The sequence below is a fragment of the Phaseolus vulgaris genome, chromosome 11 (genome assembly GCF_051622355.1).
Source record: "Phaseolus vulgaris cultivar YP4 chromosome 11, ASM5162235v1, whole genome shotgun sequence".
Taxonomy (NCBI): Eukaryota; Viridiplantae; Streptophyta; class Magnoliopsida; order Fabales; family Fabaceae; genus Phaseolus; species Phaseolus vulgaris.
The window spans coordinates 5394581-5415373 of NC_143508.1; the positions used below are offsets into that span (position 1 = coordinate 5394581).

At 31.5% G+C, this 20793-nt stretch overlaps 2 protein-coding genes and 1 non-coding gene across 5 annotated transcripts; 2 read left to right on the forward strand and 1 right to left on the reverse strand.

Annotated features, from left to right (window-relative positions):
• Window positions 1–710: 710 nt before the first annotated feature.
• On the reverse strand, window positions 711–792 carry TRNAS-GCU (transfer RNA serine (anticodon GCU)). The gene has a single exon. It is a non-coding gene; the product is annotated as a tRNA-Ser (tRNA).
• Window positions 793–5172: 4380 nt separating this feature from the next.
• Window positions 5173–8803, forward strand: DIT1 (dicarboxylate transporter 1). Its single transcript, XM_068615743.2, has 3 exons — window positions 5173–6533; window positions 7359–7580; window positions 8128–8803. The coding sequence occupies exons 1-3, from the start codon at window positions 5439–5441 to the stop codon at window positions 8488–8490; spliced, it is 1680 nt and encodes a 559-aa protein (XP_068471844.2). The 5' UTR covers window positions 5173–5438; the 3' UTR covers window positions 8491–8803.
• A 2967-nt stretch (window positions 8804–11770) lies between these two features.
• On the forward strand, window positions 11771–16321 carry LOC137831874 (protein DETOXIFICATION 42). 3 transcript variants are annotated; one of them, XR_016517742.1, is made up of 14 exons: window positions 11771–11895; window positions 12153–12259; window positions 12687–12808; window positions 12928–13140; window positions 13237–13427; window positions 13566–13701; window positions 13795–13891; window positions 14049–14149; window positions 14558–14721; window positions 15284–15355; window positions 15483–15553; window positions 15635–15730; window positions 15930–16051; window positions 16136–16321. XR_016517742.1 is itself a non-coding variant. In XM_068639767.2 (14 exons), exons 2-14 carry the CDS (start codon window positions 12183–12185, stop codon window positions 16176–16178), a joined length of 1551 nt encoding a protein of 516 aa, XP_068495868.2. In that variant the 5' UTR covers window positions 11771–11895; window positions 12153–12182; the 3' UTR covers window positions 16179–16321. The 3 variants fall into 3 exon arrangements, 2 of the variants coding, with proteins under 2 accessions (XP_068495868.2, XP_090153965.1); XM_068639767.2 differs by having other exon boundaries at window positions 15437–15553; XM_090297839.1 differs by having other exon boundaries at window positions 13243–13427; window positions 15437–15553.
• Window positions 16322–20793: the final 4472 nt, after the last annotated feature.

Consider the following 20793-nt stretch of genomic DNA (forward strand, 5'->3'; position numbering starts at 1 on the left):
CTTCATCTTACCAATTTTTCTAAGCATTAGCATTAGAAAAACTTCTAAATTTGCAGTGACGTTTTTTTGTAGTGTAATTATTGCATTAGAATTATGTTAGTGTCGATGTGACGCCTCCGGACACATTCAGAGAATGGCCTCAATGTATAATGTACCATTCATCATTACCTTTTTCATTTAATTGCTACATATTAAGCTTAGGTAACGTCACATTGTTTTCAAAACTTTACTCAATTATATTATCACAAAGTAATCACAATTTTTAACCTTTTTCCGCTGACTTTCAAGCCCAACTTTATCTATTAACTAAAAGATGAAAAACATGTTAAATTATTTTCATAAGACCATGAAAACAGAAGTAAAAACCATTTAATAATAAGTGTTATTTACTATGCAAAAATAGTATTACAAAAATTGCTGTATAGTTTTAATGTAGTATATAAAACATTTGTGTCAACATTCTTAAAACCCTAATGACCCTATACTATTATTGCATAAAAAACTTGAACAAGAATTTTCTATGCCATAGAATTGTTTCGACAAACAAACATTTCCATGAAATAAAATATAATGTTTTCACAATTTTTATTGAAATCTTACATCATATGTATTTGAGTAGGTGATGAAAATAGAGAGATTCTACATATATATTAAAAATTAAAAGAAAGAGGTATGTATAATAATTTAAAAAAAAGCATAAAAAAATTGATCGTCGCCTGAGAGATTCGAACTCTCGCGGGGAAACCCCATGTACTTAGCAGGCACACGCCTTAACCACTCGGCCAAAGCGACTCGTTGAAAGCTTTTCCCATTTATTAAAGTTTAACATATTTTATTACTTTCAAAATCTAACATCTGAAAGAAGTTTCAAAAGTGGCTTTAAAACTTCAAGAATGTCAAATGAAGACTGAGCCATTTTTTTAAAGTTTACATTATGAAGGATGTAAGTAGGTAGATTCCATTCCTCATAGAATTAATAAAACTAGAGAAGAAGAAAATGAATAAATGAAAAACCAGAGTACAAAAAAAAAAGTACACTTGAAGTTCATTTTGCGTTGCATGTACCATTTAGAAAGCATCCATAATAATATTGAAAATAGGGTTCATTAATATAAAATGCTTATAATAAAGTGGAAAAATACTATTGAACATGCTCGAAGATTCAGCCAAAGAATTACAACACCAGCTTAAGCAATAAACAGTTTTATGTATGCAGACCGAATTTCAAATCATTAAGGTTTTTTTGTTGTCATTTAAAAGGATGTTCTGTGACTGGCTTATTGGAGTGGTCGTGACCACATTCTAGTTAGTGCTCATTGCCTTTTTTATGATGTATCGTGTTCAGAAACTATATATGACAAAGTTATTTATTTTATTTAAGGATATACAAGAGTAATACGAAATAAATAATATGTGAGAACGTGACATGATGAGACCTGTTTGGATTTTTATCTTCTAATTTTTTCTAGAAGAGATAAAAGAAATTTGTTGTCTACAAGGGGTGGTGAGATGAATGAAGTATGGGAAATTAATTTATTATAAGAAATATTACAGAGAAAAAAAATCAAACCATAGATATAATAATTAGACAATTTTAAATTGTTAATGTAGCCAAATTTAAAGGTATGGTTTTATGCCTATCGTATTGAACACATAAAACAGAAAATCATTTGTATCAAGAGAAAGCCTCTAGGACCTAGGCCCAATAACTTTCCGCAGATACGATGTATAGACAGAAGCCCAGAAAATTAAAATAACACACACTATATGATGATAATATACATTAGAAAGGGAAAAAAAATCTAATGTTTTAAAATCTGTCTTTTAAATTTATTAATTTTCTTTCTTTCAAAGGTTTGAATTCTTTTAAATTATGTTGTATATTCTTTTTGTGAATTTTTCGTCGAAAGTTATAAATGATGAAAATTTTCGACTTTCTCGTCGATATAAAAAGTTAATCATTCACATGATGATGGAGATATTAATCTAAAGGAAAAAGATACGTTTAGAATGTTTAAAAAAATGAACTATTAAATTGGTATTTAATTAAAATATAAACTATTTTTTTATAAAAATTAATAAAAACAATTGTAAAATAGATTTATTGAAAAATCTGGTCATCAAAGTATCTTAATTCTAACGTAAATGATAAGGAATTGATGTGATAAGACGTATAATAATGTAAAAATATGAAGATAAAATATAAATTATGAAAATATAAGAATAAACTATTTAAGATTGTGAAAATATAGAAATTAGATGTACAATAAATAAAATGGAAGCAAAAAAAAATGTAAATGATGAAAATGATAAAAACAATGTTCACATTTCATGCATTTAGAATTCTCTTAATAATCTCAAACTGTAAATGTTACCTTCACACCTACAAAATCATGTAATTGTCAATCTATATCCCTTTTATCTTTATCTTGAAACTAAATTTTTAATTTTTGTAAAAAATTATTAACAGTTAAAATAAACTATATCACAGTCTTATAATTAATGTATTAAAAATATTTCATTATAAAATTTAATTGCGTAAAATAAATGCAAATAGTATAATAAATAATACTTGCACTATTAATAGTATACTAAGATCAAATTAGGAGTATTGGCACAGAAATATTTATAAAAGAAGGCTATTTCAACCTCTGGAAGAACAGTTTTCTTAAACACTAGTCATACACTTCGTGAATAAAGATAAGAAATTATTATGCTTGCTTACATAACACATAATAATTGATTATGCAAGCAAATGAAACACTTCAAATAATCTATCAGATCAATTATTTTATTCTTCTTCACTTTATATCATAATTATAACATCAGATAATTATATGGGATAACATAGATATTGATTTTAAAATGCAGATATTTTAAGTTTAGCAGATTTAATGGCTGACATTGCATTAAACATTACTAAAAATTGGAGCTATATTAACAAATAATATTAGAGTGTTAATATATTTATTTATTGATTTAACATTTACAGCTTAATTATATAACTTATGGTGAAATGAAAAAATAAAGTTGGAATTTCTTATTTTTATTAATATTTAATTTAACAAAAGTTTAATATTTTTGAAAATTTGTCAATTTTTTTAAAAAATATTTTTATTTAATAAATTAATTACTTCATAATTAATTAAATTTTAAATTTAATTTATACTCTTCCTTTTTTAAATATAAATAAGGTAATTTTGTAATTAATTATATAATACAATTTTTTTTCTTTTTTCATCAATTAAAATATTTTTCTTTCCTTTCTTTTGTTTTCCACCTCAACCCTAATTCAAAATTAGTGTTAGTCCTTTAAAAAAGTTTCAACCACACTCAATATTATCTGTTACATTTGAAAGAGACAAAGAAAAAATGAAATGATTGTCCCATGAATGGCAAGTTTAATCAACATAGGCCAACTATGTTGTTGTACTTTTTTCGCACATTCCATGTGCATTGTGTCTTCGTTACTTGTATCTATCGTGTTGGGATTGAGTGAAAAAAAAAGAGAAATAAATAAAAATTTACAAATAATGGAATAAATATGATTAATTGAAAAATTATAAATTAATATATTTATAAATCATTAAGGATTCTAATAGATGAAATTGGATTTATTGTTAGATTAAAATCTTCTCTCCATTACCATTAATGTATTTTTAGTAGAAATAAACTACGTAGATAAAAAGAATAAGTAAGTATAATATAAAATGCGTACGTTTGTGGAAAGAAAAATAAGCAATTAATTTAGATTTGAGTTGATTTATTTAATTAAAAAAATTTAGTATGTAACTAAAAAATCCAATCTAAATAGGCCACGTGTAACTTACCCATTTCATCCTTACGTTTTAATGATGTTATTAAGCAGATATTAAAGAAATAAAAAAAATTCTCAGTCAATAGTAATTGGACTTAGTAAAATTTGTATTTTATTTAACAAATATGGTCTAATATTTTTAATGAGTTTGTCACAGTTGGGTTTTACAAAAAAATAAAGATTAATATTATTAGAAAAGAGTATTATATAATAATTATAAAATCATTTCATTTAATTTCTTATTAAAAATGTTCTATTTCTTTAAAATTATTAAAACAGAACTATCTAATGAATAACACTGACCTTTAAATTGAAGAATAAAAAAATAGAAAAACACCACATCATTTTTAATGCATATCACTGTCTTTCTATTTTCTTTTATATTTATCACATTGTCTTCTCTTCTAGCTATCGATCACAAACTGTATATACCAGTTCCTCATTTTTCAAAAAATAAAATAAAATTGTACTTTTAGTAAATTTTCAATTTTAGTGTTTACATTTTCAAATTGAAGAATTAATTTTATTTTAGAAAACATATTAAAGATAATTTAAATTCATATTATTTATAAAAAAATCATTTATTTGAAAGCAGATACAGAAAAAGCTAAATCTAACTGAATACAAAAAAAGAAAAGGGCTACTCAGGTTATTTGAAAGTTGGGTTTTTTGTTTCCAAAGAAGTTTGTGGCCTTTTGGACGATCCAAAGGCCCAAAACATGATATCTTATTGGCAATTTCTCCCTCCACCATATCAATTTCAGCATGCACCCAATCACTCTAGAAAATGACAAAAATATCCCTCCTAAATGACGAAAATAACCTTACACAAAAATAGAAAAATTATTTTTAAAACTTTTATTTGAAATATTTTGGATTTCAATCGGAACATATTTTTGAATTCTGAAATTTTTTATCCATAATGTATTCTTAGTTTTGTGTTCATAATTTTTTGTCCAGCATGTATTTTTCTATTTCTCAATTATAATTATTATTTTGGATTTTTTAATTTGGAATAAGGGTAGTTTTGGAAATTTAAAAAATTGATATGGTGAAGGTTAAAATTTATATGGTGCGGGAGGGTAGTTTTGGAAATTTAAAAAATTGATGTGGTGGAAGTTAAAATTGATATGATGCAGGAGGGTAGTTTTGAAAATTTAAAAAATTGATATGGTGGAGGTTAAAATTGTTATGGTGCAGGAAGAATTTGCCTATCTTATTTTTGGATGCATGCCATGTCTCCATCGTTACGTGTTCACCCATTCCACCTCACCAAAAGAGACAATCTGACGTGGCAACACACCCATTCACCTGTCGCCACGTGTGTTTCTGGCCCCGTTGGATTCTCCACCCACAGAGAAGAAAACAAGATCTGATCTCATTATTTTGCCTCTCTCTTTCGTGTGGCGGAGACATCGACATCTCAGACGTCAATCACAAAGCTAAAACCTACCCAAACCACCAATTTCTCACCAGCAAACAAAGCCGCATATTCCACTTCCAATCTCCACCGTCCGTTTCAAATCTAACGCCCCATAATCAAACCCCTCACATCACATCACATGCTGCCACTCTATTAAGCTCCAACACTGCCACCTCACCAGATCCCACTCCCACCACCATGGCCTCTGTAGCACTCACCACCACCCTCCCCTCTCTCCGCCTCCGCCGCAGCACCACCACCGCCGTGGCCCTCAAACCCAATCGTCTCACTTCTTTTCCAGCTTCCTCACTGAAACCAAACCTCACCACTTCGATTTCCTCCATCCCAAATTTCTCACTTAAAAAAACAAACCTCGTTTTCAATCGCAAGCACTCTTCTCTCACTGTTAGAGCTACCGTAGCTCCCATCACTCCGGCGCCGACACCGGCTCCGGTTCAGCCATGGCAAGGCGCTGCAATAAAACCCCTATTAGCCTCCATCGCCACGGGAGTGATACTTTGGTTCACACCAGTTCCCGCGGGCGTGAACCGTAACGCGTGGCAATTACTCGCGATCTTCTTAGGCACAATCGTCGGCATTATAACCCAACCGTTGCCCCTCGGCGCGGTAGCGATATTAGGTTTGGGCGTTTCCGTTCTCACCAAAACCCTACCGTTCGCCGCGGCGTTCTCCGGCTTTGGTGACCCGATCCCCTGGCTCATCGCTCTCGCCTTCTTCTTCGCCAAGGGATTCATCAAAACTGGGCTCGGGAACCGTGTTGCGTACCAGTTCGTGAAGCTCTTTGGCAGCTCCTCCCTCGGGTTAGGTTACAGCCTCGTCTTCAGCGAGGCGCTGCTGGCGCCAGCGATTCCCTCGGTGTCGGCGAGAGCTGGCGGGATATTCCTCCCGCTCGTGAAGGCTCTGTGCGTGGCGTGCGGGAGCAACGTCGGCGACGGGACGGAGACCAAGTTGGGAGCGTGGCTCATGCTCACGTGCTTTCAGACTTCGGTGATTACGTCGGCGATGTTTCTGACGGCCATGGCGGCGAATCCACTCTGCGCGACGCTGACGCTAAATTCCATTAACCAGACGATTGGGTGGTTGGATTGGGCCAAAGCTGCAATTGTCCCTGGCTTGGTGTCGTTGGTGTTGGTTCCGTTGATTTTGTACGTTATATACCCTCCGACTCTGAAGAGTAGTCCCGATGCTCCTAAGCTTGCGAGAGAGAAGTTGGCGACAATGGGGCCCATGACAACCAATGAGAAGATCATGACTGCTACTCTCTTTCTCACGGTAATGACATGAATTTTGATTTTAGTTTAGCTTGATTTGGTGTTCTTTCTTAGTAGTGTTTTGTAGAATGTAACATGTGGGAGTGATATTGTACTTAGGACTAAATTGAACTTGAATATGAAGTTAAAAGAGTTATGTTTTTAAAAATGGCGGTTTTATTAAAGGAATAGGTCAGTCTATTCTGTTGTTTGTGTGGACTAACACTACACTAAAGCGTGCATTGTGCAATAGGGTGGTGAAATTGAATCAACTAATTTGGAGCCAAATTTGTGGATACTTTGATGGCATTAGGAACTCTATTATTTTGCAGTGGGATAAGTCTGTTTATTTTGGTTTCTGACAGTCTAGGGTTGTTAGTCACTCATCAAGGGCTTGGGATTTAAAATTGTTTTTGAAATATGATCGCACATTATTGTTCTCTTCTGGGAGAACTGCTGATTTGAATGCATAGTTGGCCCCGACAAACTCATTTGGTCACTCACCTGCTATCTTTTGCTTATTTTGTTAGTATATATTTTGAACCTAATGTGTTTTTAAACTGTGCTGTTGGGGTTTCTGCCGTTAGTTAAGTGAATATTCAATTTCAGTGTTAGGCTGATCACAGGACTTAAGTGGAAATATCAAACATCGGTTTACTAGTCATGCCATCTTTAATTTTGTTTGGTTGCGAGTGTCACAGAAGCTTGCAGCTTCTTATTAGTCTGTGAAAGTAATCATTTTGTAGTTGTATTGTTGTATGTCTTGATAACGTGAATACTTAATGTGGTGCTTTAAACGCCTAAGAATCTTTGGTTGTTTATTAACTTATTACTTCTCACTTGCCAGGTAGGACTCTGGGTATTTGGAGGAGTTCTTAATGTTGATGCTGTATCTGCTGCAATTCTTGGATTATCTGTACTTCTTGTCACAGGGGTTGTTACATGGAAGGAGTGCTTAGCGGAAGGAGTTGCCTGGGATACTCTCACATGGTTTGCTGCCCTCATAGCAATGGCTGGGTATTTGAACAAATATGGCCTCATTTCTTGGTTCAGTCAAACGGTAGTCAAGGTATTTTTTTTTTTCATTTTCTGGTATCTTTACTCTGCTAGCAAATATTCAATTAACATAACTTATGCCGCTCGTGATAATTGTTGTTTAGTTAGTTTGCTACTTTTTTATCTGTTTTTTGGGGGTGAAATTGTGAATCTATTAAACAAATAGTTTCATTTCTCATTACTAAATTGTTTTAGTTGTTTGACCAAACCAAGCAAACGCAGGAACCTTTTTAGTGCTTTGAAATATGCTGAAGCTGATCAAGCTTTCCACCAACTGCATATGATTATTGAACATACTTGCCTCTAGTATATTACGACTGATCAGTTTGCTTGTCTAATCTCTTGGAATGAAGTCTTCATCATGCATCTTATTTCATTCCTCTGCTTTGTTCCTATTTCTCAGTTTATCAACGTCACCTTCATAGTCAACTCAGCAAAAGAGAATATGCATTGTGCATGTGTTTACAAAATCGAACTTTACATTTTGAGAACTCATTAGAATAATTTATTATCTTGACTATTTTAATGAAATGATTTACTTATGTCATTGTTTTATACAGTTTGTTGGTGGATTGGGTCTATCATGGCAACTATCTTTTGGGATTCTAGTCCTTCTCTACTTTTACTCACATTACTTCTTTGCAAGTGGAGCTGCTCATATTGGCGCCATGTTTACTGCATTTTTGTCTGTTTCCACTGCTCTGGGGACTCCACCTTTCTTCGGAGCCATAGTGCTGTCGTTCCTCTCCAACCTTATGGGTGGCCTTACTCATTACGGAATTGGATCAGCTCCTGTGTTTTTCGGTGCCAACTATGTTCCCCTTGCTAAATGGTGGGGTTATGGATTCCTCATTAGTATTGTTAACATTGTAATCTGGCTTGGACTCGGAGGAGTTTGGTGGAAATTCATTGGCTTGTGGTAAGAAGCCTATTATATAATTTTGCCTACACAAGATTTCTAATTTAAGATTTTTGTATACGTTCATGTATTAATCCTCCTTACTATGAGCAGTTGAAGCAACCTGCTAATCTTTTTTCCGATTCTTTCTAAAATAATCCTTTTGGGAGGTTTTGATGGAGATTTAGGTGCGACATGAATACAGTTGGTCATTTTAGACCCGGGTAGAACATTTCATTTTCTTTCTGAAATGTAAGGACATCCTGCCATTCAGGATATGTTGTAGTTGTATGCCTTGAATGCGTTTTTCTATAAAATATTAAATTTTGCTGAACAAATGTTATATTCTTGTGTTGTGTGGGACTTTAGTATGATTCAGCATTTGACAAGTTATCATCATCTCACTTGTGTTCATAAACCCAGTTAAATGTTGTTATCTATGTTGCGGTGAAAGCTTGCTTGTTATCAATCTGAGTTTTCGGAACAGTATTGATCTCTTTTAGATAAACTGTAATGGTATTATATTAATGAGTGCAATAATACTTTCAAAATGTTTTTCTATGCATTCACTTTTTCTTACTCTGAATACTATTATAACGTTGTTGCTGATTTAAGGAGGGGTTTTAAAGACTCAATAATTTGGGATTTTTTTTCCTTCGATAAACCCATAAATTTTTATGGCACCTTTCTGTTCATCAATGAGTGAATTTTCGGAAATGTACTTTCTACATTTTGAAAATGAACGGGAGATGTTCAAATTCTTTGAAGGTGTAAGAAGAAACATTTATTGTTTGCTGGGTCCAAATAAATCCGTTTGAACTATAGTTCTGATTCAATTTATTTTGAAATTTTTACTACTTTTAAAAAAATTGAATTGAATCAAATAAAAATTTCGAGAAAATGTGTCTTTTAAACTAATTTCCCTAATAAATATTTTAAAGTCAAACACAGCGTATTACATTACAATCAACACTAGCTTAGCATTTAATGTTTAAGAAAAATAATAAAATCGAATTAAATTTTTAAAAAAACTGATACTTGCGCGAATGCAATTTTGTATTTTTTTTTCAAGGAACTTTAGTTTTATTTTCCAGTATAAAAGCATTTTCTTTTGCCATAGACGAAACAAATATATGGAGAAGTTGAAAATTTAATACTTATAGAAAGAAAAGTTGTTATAACATTTAATCTTAACATAAAGAAAGTTGAATTGCAATGGAAAGAATGCTAGAGTATTTTGAAACATTGGTACATAACTAAAAAAAGGCATTTAATAAAAATACAAATATATTTACATTTTTGCTAAGAATTATTTTAAGAGTAGTAAATAGCAAAATGATTAAAAGTAAAAAAATATAAAAATATAACATTTAATATTAAAAATATATATTAATAAAAATATTTTTTAATCATTACTTCTAATTAAATCTTATTGATTAATATTCGGTATTTTAAACAGTTTGAATGAATTGATTGGTTCGTAAGAGTAAATATTTCACCTTTGGTTTGTTTTACTCAATTTTAGTGTACTCTTACTATACTTTTATTAACAACTTCTTATTAATATTTTTATACAAATAAAATAAGGATTAAATAAAAAAGTATTCGTATTTAATATCATAAAAAATATACTGAAAAGAATTTAACTTTTTAAGTAAGGGAATTACTGAATAAATAATTTAAAAAAGATTTATAATTATTGCTAATACCTACCAGTATCCCTGACTGATTTCGGTGAAAATTGGATTTTCAATTCGAATAGTCAAAAAAGAAATACAAATTGCAAACTATTTTATTTAGACTAATAATTTTAAAACTTTCAATTTAAGCGAAATGAAGATGATATAAAAATAATCTAGACTTACAAAAAAAGCAATAAATTTCAATAAAACAACTAGTTTAGATTCTAAGAAAAAATATTTTCACATATTCGTATGAGTTTGATGATCTTTTAAACAAATATAAAACAAAGTTTATATATATTAAGTTGTTCTTTATATAAATTGATTTAGAAAGAAATGTGCAAAACTAAACGGCAATGCTGAAATTAAAATGAATCACAACAATAAATATTATTGGAATTAAATTAGATTTTTTTAATAACTTAAAGTAGGGAAAAAGTTCAATAAATGATAAACAAGCAATAGAAAACAATAATACAAAAACAAAGTATCAATGTGCCAAACTTTAACAAGTGAAACGAAAAGTTGATAATAGTCATTATCATCTCGTCATCATTAAATTTATAATAAAAATACGCCAATTTCCTATTTAAAACCCATTTTTTTATAGTAATTTTCATTTAAGTGCACTGAACTTGTTGAAAATTCACTTGCCTATAAGCACTCACTAAATAATTATAATTTTTCATGCTCTCCATGACCTACTTCGTTTTAGATAACTTATTCTTAAAATCAAATTCATTTTTCAAGTTTTCAAACAATAACTTTAATATTTTTATTTCTTTTTCTTACAAATGGAAATTTTATTCTTCTCCTTCTCATGTATCCAAATTTTCATGCATCCATTTAATTTATCTTCTTTTATATATATTTTTTTTATGATTTATCTTCTTTTATAAGTGTTGATATATTAACAATCCTAAAAAAAATTAACTTTTTTACCGAAATTGAGTAATTTTAAAATTGCATTACATCACACTCTTGTTGACATATGTCTTTCAATGTACTCTTTCAATTGTGAAAGTAACATTTTACTTCTTTTTATCTCCTCAAATTTACTAACTAACACCATTGATGATGATGACGATTGAGCAGCACTATTTGCAGGAAGTTGGCAATATGCAGAAAACAAGAGAATTGTGAAAGCAGACGCAATGCACTTCCACATAGCTCCAAGATACCATCACGGAATTTCAACAGAGGAGTGTCAGGTTGTGACTTATGTTTGGTTCTTGGATTTTCTTATTTGTACAATAATAAGTGAATTTCCTTATAACTCTTGGTTGAGATCAGTGATTTCTTATGACATTACCAAAGGATGTTTCTGTTATCTTACTCTAAACTTTTCAGATACCAAAAGAAAAACAATCACGGAAGCCTTTGATGTGGAACGTGGCTGTCATTGTCCTTACTCTTTCACTGTTTCCTAAAAAGGGTTGTGGTTTTCTTCTGCAGGACACTGCCACTTTTGTTTTATCTTTGGCATTACTGCCACCTATGCACCTTAAATGTTTTTGTTCGGTTCTACACTTCTTTCTCTTTCTCCTACTCTTCCTACCCATCAAAATTTTATTGTGATATAATGTGTCCATGGGGCATGCTAACTACTCTATACCCTTTGTTGTTGAGTTAATAATGGGAACATAGATTTCAATGCTCACATTAGATGTTGTTTCACCAAATAGAATCTCAGGCATTTGCTTTCATCCTAAGAAGACTTGTGCTTGTCTATTTACTCTTACTCTCAGGTTTCATACTTTAAAGCTGTTTCAGAGGAAATTTCCTTTGAACTTCCTCTGAAACTGAGATAGATAACACTTCTCTTTCTAAACTGTTTTTCAATCGGACATTTAACCAAATAAACATGGACAAACCACCTCTGAATTCTGACATCACATCAAGCAAAAATCCCAACCAGAAAACTAAAAGGACAATGCATTTCTACATATTGAAGCATATCATGTATCCTTTTCATGACTTGAATTTCTCTGCTACTTTTGTGCAGTGAAGAAGCACGTTTGTCATCCTAGATAAGATGGCTGACAAAGATACCGTTTATTCAGCAGGAAATGAAAGGAGAATTCCAATTTTCAGTTTGTTTAAAGATGCTAGGTAGGATTTAATAGCATTTCAAATGAGTAGATTTTAGATAATTTTTTGATAAGTTCTCTTGTACTTCAAATGAATTTATGTACCTTAACTTAGAAACTCTAAACGAATGACCATCTTTAGATACACAAGTTATTATTAACGGTGGGAAAAGTCACAGTCCTTTTATCTTTTTTGTTTCTTTTTATTTTCTGTGTACTGTTTTTTTTATCTTTCTCCTTCTTTCCCTAACGTACAAGGAAACTATCTTCTTTTGTTTTCCTGAAATTCTTTTAACATTTTCTGTAAAATGTTTAGTTTGTTCATTAAACAAAATACACAGTATCATTTATATTGGTTTTGACCACATTGATATTGGTTTTTCATTCTAAATGATTGTTCTGTTACACTCCTAATTCTGATGCAGTTTCTGATTTTCATTTCAATGCAGACTAGTTTTCAAATCTGATAATCTTGGTCGTGAAATATTATCAATTGCATTGCCTTCAGCAATGGCTTTGACAGCTGACCCTATTGCTTCACTGGTTGACACAGCATTTATTGGTCAAATAGGTATTTTCTACTACTTTAGTAGCTTTGAGCTCAGTATAGACAACACACACCAGTCTCAATCCAAGTTTGCTAAATGACATGGCTATCTATTGTTGAATATTAATGGTCCATGCCTACAGGTCCAGTGGAGCTTGCAGCTGTAGGGGTGGCCATAGCACTCTTCAATCAGATATCAAGAATTGCAATATTCCCACTTGTCAGTGTCACTACCTCTTTTGTGGCTGAGGAAGATACCCTTTCTGAAGCCTGTCCTCAGGTAGAGAAGAATGAATGGTTGGAGGCAAGTCCAATTATAGATGCTGAAATGAAAGAACTAATACCACTTGAAAAAGGTATCTTCTGGAGTAACATCTTATTGCTCCACAGGACTGCCAATAAAAAGAGGTTTATACATGGCACATTTTAAAACCCTTTCTTTTTCTGGTCAGACACAGGTGGAAATGTGCAAAAATCAGATTTGATTGGTATTGACTTTAATATAGTTAAGTTTGAACATAAGAAAAGACATATCTCTTCTGCTTCATCAGCATTACTTATCGGTGGCATTGTTGGCATCATCCAAGCAATGTTCCTCATATCTGCTGCAAAACCTTTATTGAACTTCATGGGAGTAACCTCAGTAAGTGCTTTATGGAAATATTGAGAATGTTTCTTTTAGTTTTTAGCAGTTGGCATTTATTTCAACGTGTTCCTTTAGTGATACGACCTTGTACCAGCATCATGGATGATTGCTAATTAGTACACAACATCTATACAGGACTCTCTTATGCTAAACCATGCACATAACTACCTGACATTGAGGTCTCTTGGTGCTCCTGCAGTTCTTCTCTCGTTAACTATGCAGGGAATCTTCCGAGGATTCAAAGACACTAAAACACCTTTATATGCCACATGTATGCCTTAACAGAATTGTATTGTGACATGTTGAGTGTAGCAATATCCTGCTGTTATCTGATTCTAATGGCTCTTTCTCTGATGTGGTCTAGTGGTAGGAGATGTGACCAATGTAGCCCTTGATCCTTTATTCATATTTGTTTTCCGCTTTGGGGTCAGTGGTGCAGCTGTTGCTCATGTTATATCTCAGTGAGTCTCATTTCATTGCACTGATTAAACTGCCATTGAAATATGAATGAGTCTGCAAACATCTTTTGGAAGCATAATCACGTCACTCATCTCTTATTTTCCTTTTATTCCTTTTGGCCTAAGTCATCTCTTATTTTCTAATTAACTGGTGATTTAGGTACCTAATTTTACTTATGCTCCTGTGGAGCTTGATGGAAAAAGTTGATCTTATACCGCCAAGCATCAAGCATCTACAATTTCATCGATTTCTTAAAAATGGTAAGGATTTATTTTGCTGGACCAAAGCCTTGAAAAGGGAATGGCATGTACATTTTTTAGTTTATTATAGAAATAAATTCTTAAAAGCTTCATATCCTATATTACAAAACAGATTACCAGTTCCACCAACTTAACTTTATAGAATTTTCTTGCATTATAAGTGATTAACTTGCAATGACACTAATGAAAGCAAGCATAGAATTTTCTCAATCTGCTGAATTCATTTCATGGTGTTTAATCACATTATTTGGTGCTTCTAAAATATCTACCTTGCTCTTCATCTTTCCTTTTGCATTCAAGTTCACACTTTTATTATTAAATGTTTCCCTTGGATTAAGGTCACCAAGCGCTTGATCCTTGACATTTGACACTACATTTTCGCTTTCCTGTTTCAACTTTTTCATCCAGGCTTTCTATTATTTGTAAGAGTAATTGCTGTAACATTCTGTGTGACACTGGCAGCAGCATTAGCTGCACGCAAGGGACCAACATCCATGGCTGCATTTCAAGTCTGCCTGCAGATTTGGTTAGCTGTGTCCCTTCTTGCCGATGGTCTGGCTGTTGCCGGACAGGTTAGATACAATCACATTGTCCCGCTGTGCTAATCATGCATGTTTCATACCAAAGCCTTCATAAAGCATCAATGACATCCACATGAATCCTTTTGAGAAGATAGACTATATCCTGATAGTATAAAACATTTTTATGCCAACATCCTATCATAAACTATCAAGTATGATCATTTTCATTTATACAATAATTACATGAAAAGTCACATTAGAGGTGATTTTCGACTGATTCAACATATAAGAGTTTTTACACCGACCTAGCATAGCCATTAAACTCAATTTTGTTGAGCTCGACTAGAAATAAGGACATTTCATTGTATAGAAATGAATGCAGATCTCACCTTATGAGTCAGTTTTATAAGGTTGAGTTAGACTTAAAATCCACTTCTTAATATCAAAGCCCTAACAAAAATCAGTTTAACTGATCATATTATATAAGTGGGTGCAATAATAATGATTGTTTTTTATATCGTGCCACTCTTTAGGAGCAAAAGAAAGGAAACTTTCGATCTCAATCTATTTCCATTTATTCATAACTTCTATGATGATATCATGCTTGTTTCAGGCAATTCTTGCAGGTGCATTTGCTAACAAGGACTATGAAAAGGCCGAAGCAACTGCATCTCGAGTATTACAGGTTCTTTACAATGTGGAAATATTTCCCTATCTTTCTGCAACAAATTGATTAGTTGCAATGTAACAAGCAATTATACTGCAGCTGGGTTTGGTTCTGGGGTTAGCTCTTGCATTCATTCTTGGAACAGGACTGCATTTTGGAGCTAAACTATTTACCAAAGATGTTAATGTCATTCACCTCATTGGAATTGGGATCCCGGTAACTTATGTTCAAATCACTAGCTCATCTTTTCAATTCCAAAGCGGTGAAACTTAAATTCATAATCATTATTTTGATCAGTTTGTAGCAGCCACTCAACCCCTCAACGCTTTGGCATTTGTATTTGATGGTATCAACTTTGGGGCATCTGATTTTGCATATTCAGCCATTTCATTGGTGGGTATTTTCTTTCATGCTATAATAGATTATATAGTTAAACATTTTGTTCCTTTCAATGCACTACTACTCGTTATAAACGATGCAGGGTCAATATTCAAAACTGCTTCATTCTATTGTGTGGTATTAAGTATGAACCAAAGAATCATTAGAATAGAAACTGATTTTCTTCATTATGATCTTCTTTTCACTTTCACAGGTTGTGGTGGCAATTGTCAGCATAATCTGTCTACTTGTTTTATCATCTGTTGGCGGTTTCACAGGAATTTGGATTGCTTTGAGCATCTATATGGGTCTTAGAGCAATTGTGGGCCTTCTGAGGTAGAAATTCACCTGTATTTTTTTTTCCTAATGGTTTTGCTATTCTTACAACATTAATGAATTAAAGAAATCACATTGATGCAGGATTGGAACTGGGTCAGGACCCTGGAAGCTGATTAGGAGCTAACAGTGGCAACACCAACCCATCATCATAGTTTTGATACTTTCAGTGGATTGGTTGAAATGCTATATTTGTGCTTCAAAATATGTGCAAAACATAAAAGAAATGTACCAAATAAGAGAAAAATAAAAACAATTAGTTTAATTGTATGTTATTGCTATCATTCCACAAATTTTATCTTCTTTATTTGTATTGTTAATTATATTCTCTCATAATTGATCAACTAGGAATTAATATTATTTTAATGACAGCTAAAAAATAATTTTTTTATAAAGAAGTGACTCTTACTTTTGATAATTAAAAAAACTATTAAAAAATGATAGTATAATAATATTAATAGATTATGTTATATGTTTAAATGATCATTGGTCAAGAAAATGGACTAATATTAAAGCAAAGTCATTTTAGAAAATCACAAGAGCTAGTAAGAGGGATGATAAACGAGTTTAAATGAGTTCAGTTGAATGGAGTTCCTTACTCACTCTCAAAACAAATTAAACTCAATCTAGTCATTTTATAGGTTAATGTGAATTAATTTGGGTAAATTTATTTGGTTTTCATTTTTTTACACCAAACTGGTTTTCATTTTTATTATTTTAAAAATAGTTGTATTCTGTAACCACTTAAAACTTATTTGGGGTCATGGTCTACATGCATTATGTTATGAAGGCTCTTATGTGCACTAAAATATTAGTATTTTTCTTGTAGCTAAAATATTAGTTACAAATTTAATAATATCAAATGCTTATAAATTATTTCATTAAAAAAAAATATAACTATAAAATAAAAAAAGTCACACATATAGCGTATTAACGAACTCCTACAAAGATCATGTTTTGATCAAAACATGTTAGCATGATGGCCTTATAATATGGCCTAATTGGGTTCGTTTCAAAACAAGAAAAATGAAAATTCTTACTACACCTCCCTATTTTCTTCTGATATCCCATATTTTTTAAAATACTAAAATTATTCGTTTTAGATACTATAATCTAAATTAAAAAATTTGTAGTTTGTATTTTTCAACCCAAAATACAGAATTTATATTTTAGATTATAGAATTCAAAATACAAAATTTGTATTTCAGATTATAAAACTTATAAATTTGTATTTCAAATTTTATTCAAACTATAAATTGTGATTTGTATTTCAGATTGTTAAATCTGGAATACATTATATTTCAGATTTTATTATTCTAGATTTTACAATTTAAAATACAATTTTTTTATTCTAACATTAAATTTAAATGATATTTCAGAATAATTTTGAATTATATAACCCAAGATACATTAGATCTATTTTACTATATTTTATATTGTATAATCTGAAAAGTCTTAGAATTATACAATCTAAAATTAAAAAAATATTGAACTATTTGCATAAGTATATTTTTAAAATTAAAAAAATTATGGGGGTACTATGAAAGGACATTAAGAATTTGTCCGGAAGAAGCAAAGAACATAATTTTATCTTTTTCTGTAATCCTTTTTTGGTACATGAATTTTAGTGTGAGAAGGCAGAGATGGGAAATTTTTCCAGATTCAAGGTTCTTAGAAAAGACTTGCCATATTTTGATATTGAGGAATTAAATCTGCAACTTTAGGTACAAGACATGTTTAATTCGGCTCATTCATCCTTTTTTGTGATACTTTTTTTAGCAACATTAAATATGAAAACATAGAATGCCTTACATGAATTTAAGTATCATTCACATGTTTTTTCGTGTTTGTCAGTTGCCTCTGACACTCAATAAATTTCCTTTTACAGACTTTGCGCCCTGCTCATACATTTGTCATACTCACTCAAACTCTTCACTTATTATCATCTTCTCATAGTGGATTTCTTTACGCTTTTTTTTTGCTTCTGATTTTTGCATTTTGGCTTCAACTATTATGATGTATTTAACGGACCTGTTGAACCAGTGAGCATCATAAACCAACCCACGTAAGAATTGATTTGTAAGTTTATAGGTTATGCTGTTTAGTAACATCCTTAGAACTTTTTTTTTTAATTTCGTGTCATAATTTATGTTGTGTCAAGGAGGAAAACAAACGTATATTTATTTGAATGAGTTATTATTTTAACAATTAGCAATGACGGTTTTTTTTATTTGCGGGATCAGCAGGATTTTCATGTGCACCTGTTTTTATGTTTTATGTTATTCAGCTTGTATCTTTCTTGTGTGCTTTGTTTCAAAGTTGAAGGTTTTTTTTTTTCTTTTAGTGTGTATAAAATATTATCTATATAAGAGTTATATAATTAGAAAAAAATGAGAATACAGTTTTGTTTTCCTTTCAGAATAGCCTTTCTTCTTCCTTGCCTACATAATCATGTTTTTTTCTTTCTTCTTGAAATTATGAAATTCAAGATGATATCAGAGGGGGTAAACCTGCTCTGACCTACTGCGCTCGCTCTGATATTCTGTTTCTTTTTTATTTTCTTTATATTCTTGTATCCTCTTATTTTGTTTCTTTTATGGCTTTCGAGGACCCTTTACAAGACCCAACGGGTCCCTACCACATTCATCTCGGAGAGAATACAGGAGCAGTGCTAGTTTTGCTTTCACTTGACGGTAGTAACTATTATTCATGGAGTTGTGCGATGAAAAAGGTTTTGCTCTTGAAGAACAAATTTAATTTTTTCAATTGAGAGATTCCAGAATCGACATGCAAGAGCAAGCAATATGAAGCATGGGAACGCTGCAATGTCATTGTGATTTTGTGAATTAATCGGAGTCTTATCACACAAAGCGCCATTTACATTGACAACACAAGGGATTTTTGGGAAGATATGAAGGAGAGATTTTCCAAAAGCATCCATTTCCACACTTATGATCTCCTTTAAGAAATAAATTCGATCAGAAAAGGAGAGAGAAACATTTATAAATATTACTCAGGTTCAAAAATATTGTAGGAATAACTGGATTCACTGCGACCCATTCCTACATGCGTCTGTAGTGTCAAATGCACTTGTAGATTGTCCAAGACCATCCTCAAGTACAAAGAATTAGAGAGAGTTTTGTTTATTCTAAAAGGCCTCAGAGATACTTATAACAATATAAAGTCTCAGGTATAAACAAAGTTTTTTCTCTTGCTTTGCAACAAGAGAGACAAAAAAGAAATTTCGGTGATGTTGTTGTCATAAAGTCAAAGATTCTGCAAGCCAATCTAGTAAAAAACGGAACACCAGTGGATGGAAAGGAAATGGCAGAGGCAGAGGAAAGAATTTTGGAAAGCAATGCTCTTTTTGCAATAAGATAAACCATATTGTGGATGAATGTTACTCAAAACATGGTTATCCACCATGGATTAAACAGAGAATCACACACGCTTTTACGAATGCGGTAGAAAATCTTGAAGAGCAGGTGGCTGAAAGATATTCTCCACAAGATAAGTTTCTAAATCATCAAATTTTGAATGCTTTATCACTGAACAAATGCAGAAAATAGTTGATATTATTCAAATGAATAATGACAAAGGAAAAATCAGTAATGTTGTCAGTAATCAACCTCTTGAGAAAGGTAAAACAAATCCAAAATCTCGAATTCTTGATACTGGAGTCACAGATCATGTAACCTGTGATATGTCTTTTTTCTTGACTTACTATGAAATTGAGTCTGAAATTTTGACCATAGTCTTATATGAAGATTTCATAATATACAATGTTTTATTTATTATCGAATTTGCACTGAATATATTATATGTTCTACATCCAAGATGATTGGACGAGCTAGGCTTGGTGTAGGACTTTATAATTTTGATTTTTCATCCGAGAAGAACATTTCTCTCTTCACTCAAACTGATGAATCCTTTCAGCATGTTAAAAACTGTACTCCACTAGGAAGCATTAACCACTAGATCAAACAAGTTTTTTGGTCATATTATCATTTTTATTATACTTATTATTAATAATAATTATATTAATAATAATAATAATATAAATTATATTCATATTATCAATAATATAAATTATATTCATATTATCAATAATATAAATTATATTCATATTATTAATATTGTTAATATTATCAATATCGTTAATATTATTAATAATAATAAGTATAATAAAAATCATAATAATACTAAAGAATTTGTTTGTGGTAGTTGTTAAATTTTCTTTGGTCACAGAAGGGACCTAGTTTCATCCCATTCACTGCAAATTTTATTGTATGGTGTCAAAAGTTACATAGTAATTACATACGAATGTAGATGACATTATTCTAACCGGTAATGACATGCATGAGATAAATATTGTGTGCAAAACCAGCAACCACACCCATGCAGAAAAAGGTAGAGAATATGTTTGAAGAACCTGACATTCATGAACCTTCAAGTTATAGAAGACTCATTGGACGTCTTTTGTATCTTGTAAATACTATACCAGATATATGCTTTGCAGTTTAACATTTGAGTCAATTTGTTCAGAAGCCTACAATCCATCATCATCGTGTCGTTCAAGATGTGCTACGATACATAAAAGTTGCACTTGCACAAGGTTTCTTCTATTCAAAGAATTATGTTTTGCATTTAAAAGCTTTTAGTGACTCTGACTGGGCATCATGTTCCATGACTCGACTCTCAACAATTGGCTTCTACAATTTTCTAGGAGACTCATTGATTTT

What these genes read in the sequence shown, in the direction of transcription:
- LOC137831874 (XM_068639767.2), top strand. Translation starts at nt 12,183, where the DNA reads ATGGCTGACAAAGATACCGTTTATTCAGCAGGAAATGAAAGGAGAATT. An exon ending in AGCATTTATTGGTCAAATAG is followed by an intron (nt 12,809 to 12,927) that starts GTATTTTCTACT and finishes CCATGCCTACAG; the next exon opens with GTCCAGTGGAGCTTGCAGCT. An exon ending in TCATCGATTTCTTAAAAATG is followed by an intron (nt 14,150 to 14,557) that starts GTAAGGATTTAT and finishes TTTTTCATCCAG; the next exon opens with GCTTTCTATTATTTGTAAGA.
- DIT1 (XM_068615743.2), top strand. Translation starts at nt 5,439, where the DNA reads ATGGCCTCTGTAGCACTCACCACCACCCTCCCCTCTCTCCGCCTCCGC. An exon ending in CTGCTACTCTCTTTCTCACG is followed by an intron (nt 6,534 to 7,358) that starts GTAATGACATGA and finishes CTCACTTGCCAG; the next exon opens with GTAGGACTCTGGGTATTTGG. An exon ending in TCAGTCAAACGGTAGTCAAG is followed by an intron (nt 7,581 to 8,127) that starts GTATTTTTTTTT and finishes TGTTTTATACAG; the next exon opens with TTTGTTGGTGGATTGGGTCT.